The sequence below is a fragment of the Anneissia japonica genome, unplaced genomic scaffold (assembly GCF_011630105.1).
Source record: "Anneissia japonica isolate Jap-2015-1 unplaced genomic scaffold, ASM1163010v1 scaffold1537_len634075_cov158, whole genome shotgun sequence".
Taxonomy (NCBI): Eukaryota; Metazoa; Echinodermata; class Crinoidea; order Comatulida; family Comatulidae; genus Anneissia; species Anneissia japonica.
In genome coordinates, this window is record NW_022723531.1 from 246692 (window position 1) to 251185 (window position 4494).

General features: G+C 31.6%; 1 protein-coding gene across 1 annotated transcript in view; it reads left to right on the plus strand.

Moving 5' to 3' along the window:
- LOC117112248 (phospholipid-transporting ATPase IB-like) overlaps nucleotides 1–4494 on the plus strand; it is a 55494-nt gene that overhangs the window by 4946 nt on the left and 46054 nt on the right. Inside the window, exons 3-5 of the mRNA XM_033255319.1 lie at nucleotides 1458–1469; nucleotides 2638–2794; nucleotides 3405–3504. Coding sequence (XP_033111210.1) covers nucleotides 1458–1469; nucleotides 2638–2794; nucleotides 3405–3504 — 269 coding nt within the window. The remainder of the gene's footprint in view (nucleotides 1–1457; nucleotides 1470–2637; nucleotides 2795–3404; nucleotides 3505–4494) is intronic.

Here is a 4494-nt window from a genome sequence, read left to right on the forward strand (position 1 = left end):
TTGTATTATTTGTAAGAAAGATATCAATTTAATTAAAAAATATAATTGTACTTAGTTGACAATAATTGATCTAGCATTCACATAATAATATGATTTAATATTATTATTTTAAACCAAAAAAAAGTATAAAAATTACTCTGCAAATATGAGTATTTATTTAAATTTTAAAACAGATTGTTCTTAGTTATATCATTTTAACAAATGCATTAATTTAAAAATTAATTTAATTAAAGTAAATTGCACTGAGTTTAAATATGATTGATCCAGCATTCACATTAATAATATAATTTAGATATTATTTCAAAAAATATGTATAACAATTAATCTGCTTAAATAAATATAAGCGTATAAAACAGATTTTTTCTTTGATATCATTTTAAAAAAATTAATCAATTTTAAACATTATTGTTAATTAAATTAATTGCACCGAGTTTACATGTAATTGATCTAGAATTCACAAGTATAAAAATTACTCTGCTTTAAATTTGAGTATTTATATAAACCGGATTGTTCTTTTATATCATTTTAAAAAATTCATTAATTTAAACATTATATTAATTAAATTAAATTAAATACACTGAGTTAACATAATTGATCTAGCATTTATATCAATAATATAATTTAAATAATTCAAGCTAGAAAATAAGTATAAATGTCAGTCTGCTTTATAAATATGAGCATTTATTTAAGACAGATTGTTGTTTTTCTTAATGCAAGACTTAAATCAACCATTACACTTTAGGATCCTTCTATATTATAGCAATTAGGTGGAGTACTAAAGAAATGCAGACAATGGCGAAATTTTACTGTGGCTGCATCTAACGCATCGCTTTATGTAAACCGAAGACTGTGACATTTTCCGCCATGTTTCATCTTGAAGGTTAAATTTGAATTCAGCTTCAGTTTCATATTAAAAACAGTCATGGTTTTTGGTTTATTAAATTATTAATTTAGTTTGATTCAAAGCTAAACCAAATGCAAGAAAATATGCAATCTAATATAAATTACATCATCTGCATACTAATTGTCTATTTGAAGGAAATATAAAAAATTCAAAACAAACAGATTCTTTTGTCTTAATTGTGATTTAAATTATTTGAAGCTCAATGGGGACAGGATTTATAGGAAAAAAAATCAATACTATACTAAAGCAGTAGCATTAAACATTGTTTTTTTAATCAGAATGCAGCTTTATTAAATAAACATAAAAATTACAAACAACACAGTTTTTTTCTGTAAATTCATAATCATGAGAATGTCATAATATTTTCAGACAGACAGAATATGATGTGAAAATACTGTATACCGCAAGCATTTTAACAAATTGTTTCATATCATTCAAAGTTCCAAGCATTATTTTCATAATGTGATATGTTATAAAATTTGTCAGTATACAGATTTAATTTTTTCATTTGTGATTTTTAACTCTCTTTTTACTGCAAACAATTGGAATCTAGTCCGTTTTGCTGGTAAGATTCTTCTTGAATACCGGTAGTAAAAGTAAATTTTTCAAATGTTGAAGAAAAACGAAAGTACATTAAGTCTGTACTTACAATATATTTCATGTTCTAAATTTTTATTTTGTGTTATTTAAACCAAAATAAAACCAGATTAATTGTTATTAACTGGGGAAAATTTCAATATTTAATGATGAACACTAAAATTTACACATGGGATTCTTTGATCATGAAGTTATTAAAAGACTGTATAGAAGATATTTTGACATCACTTAGATCCTTTAGAGGTACTGTATTCTGTACGTGCATGGTTTTTATAGATCTTGCAATCCGCAAAGCTAATTTTAAAGTCCAACTCAGACAGCGTTGGGGACAATATTAAGCCATCATGAGAAATATTAAACATGTTCAATATTCTGCGATGAGATCGCATCTGCATTTAACTCACACAGACCCAAAGCGACAATAAATAGCATCCGGCTCCCGGATGGTTCACACCTTACGGGGGTGTGCAGCAACCAATCCAAGACATGAGACACTTGCGCTACCTGTATTCTACTGAAAATTATTAGGAACTTGAACTTACCATTTACCAAAATCCAGTATCAGTTGAACTGCTATTACGGCCATGTAACCTTAAACAAATTAAACTTGTTCTGGTTCCCGATGGCAAATAGGACCACAGTTATGTCCGTTCGCGATCTCTACTGTAGGTTTGGCACTGACTTTTTAGCAAAGAACTTCGCTAAAATCGTGTGAAAAATTATACTGCTTTGATGATATGGGGCAGGGACTACAGTACCAATTTTACCTGGTATTCCCCACACTTGTGCTACCAAGTCCTCGCAAATATACCCTATACATGCTGAAACCCTTCCATAAATTCCCACTCTTGTGCTACCAAGTCCTCAAAAATACCCTGTAAATGCAGCACCCTTTTATTTAAGAGTGAGCCCACCGGGATTCGGCTGCATCCTACAACGCTATCTGAGTTGGCTTTAAGCAATCTTTTTTTTTAATATATTTTGCGTATTGCATGTTGCATGAGTTTTATCAATGTTTCCTTGTTTTGTTTTCTGTTTTATCGTTGAGCATGTTTGCGTTTTTCGTTATTAGCGAGCATTCCTTTCTTACCCGCATGTTGTGTTTCTTTGTACTCCCTTTGCGGCATGACACGCAGAAGGCGATGACAAACAATCTAGCAACTGGTTTTCGTCATTTTTAGAGGAAGGAGTCCACATTCACGAACGTAGTTCACGTAGTCATGATGATAATACTTCCAGGGTGATCTCTTTTCGGCATCTGCATACAACAGACTTCTTGACCAATAGGGTTAAGTAAGTATGACTGTAGCTTCTCTTTTTCTTTCAAATAATTTTGTTTAGCCAGTCACTCGCTGCATCGTACGACCGTTGTAGGATTCCTTGCACACGGGTCGTGGCGTTGTGATCTTCATAGAATCGCATTGGTTGACGACCGTTGGGCTCATTCATCGCTGGCTTTATACATGTTATAATTGGTACTGTATATTGTAAAGATTAATTAATATATTTTCAAGTTATTTGTTTCCTGTGATTAGAGATGATCCCACCAAAACATACTATAGGAGTACCCTTCCTTCCAGAGCTTAAACCCAGGAGGTTTTCATGGTTCGGCAAGCCCCTCTTTCATTTAGCAGACCTGGGATTCCCAAAATTCCGTTGATGATACTGAAAAACCCTCTCAAATTTGCACAGGATATCGATAAGAAAGTAGATGCACAGAATCGTAATTACAGTACTGCATAATTTAACTTTTAATAAGTTTCGGCAAAATGTGCACGGAAATTGGCCTTTATTTTCCGAAATGCGGGTATGGATTTCTGGAAGGTTCTGATCCTTATTCCCAACAAAAGCTCTTCTGCAGTACTGCCTGAAAATCACATTTCTTTCTAAATTTTCTTTACAGCACTGGAAAGTATACATATTTGACATTTGTTCCCATTTTTCTGTATGAACAATTTCGTCGCTATGCCAACATCTTTTTCCTCTTCATTGCATTACTGCAGGTAAGTTCAAAATCAAAATTTAATGTGTGGGTTTTTTTTTTACCTTCAGACATTCTTTATAAATATTCACTATAGGAAAGTATCTCATTTTTTTTCTAAGCTTCATATTCACCTTGTTATTGTGTAGTGATGATAATCATGTTGTTGTGTGCAAGGTCAACCTTGATTTTTATACGTCAAACCACGCCATTTACAAATTAAAGACATACTAAATAGTAATGATAATGGACGCTTTTGCTTAACATATTCTGCAAAATGCCTTGAAATGCCTTAAAACAACAAATGAGAGAGGCGTTAAAAGGACACTAATAGTAAATCATTATGAACAAGATAAACTAAACCACCCTCATGGATTTAGTTTATTATTGTGGATATCAATTATCATAAATTTGCAAATATTGAGACAGATAAACAGAGAATATAACACATAGAACAGCAATATAATCTGGAAAATATAAAATTAAATTAAATGAATTGTTTATAAAATAGTGATCAAACAGTGAACAGTGCTTGCCAAGCCAAAACTAACATTACTGACAAAAACAAGAATATTGATTTTTTAAAATATATTCATAATCATATTCTCCACATACTGTAAGCTTTAAAATGTAAATTCATTTACTGGAATCGTCTTAATATTACCAAAGGTGTGTATAAGAGGCTGTTTCTACTAAAGAAAAAAAATTGATTAAACAGCACTTTTTTTGAAATATCGCTTTTTTTTTTGCATTAGAAACAGGACCAGTTTTAAAAAAGCAATTAAAAGCATACAAAGGATAGTGTGTTTGAACGGCAAATAACCGATTTTGGCTGTGCACAGCACACTTCAAAAAGTGTCCAAAGCGCATTTGATCTAAGCCGCCAGGTATTCTCCGCAGTGGCGTAACCACCGGGGGACAAGGGGAAAATATCCATCTGTGGAAAGTATTTCCCCATTGAATGCCCTTTTCACCAGGGAAAGTGCCTGAAAATCTCAAATTTTAAATCGCA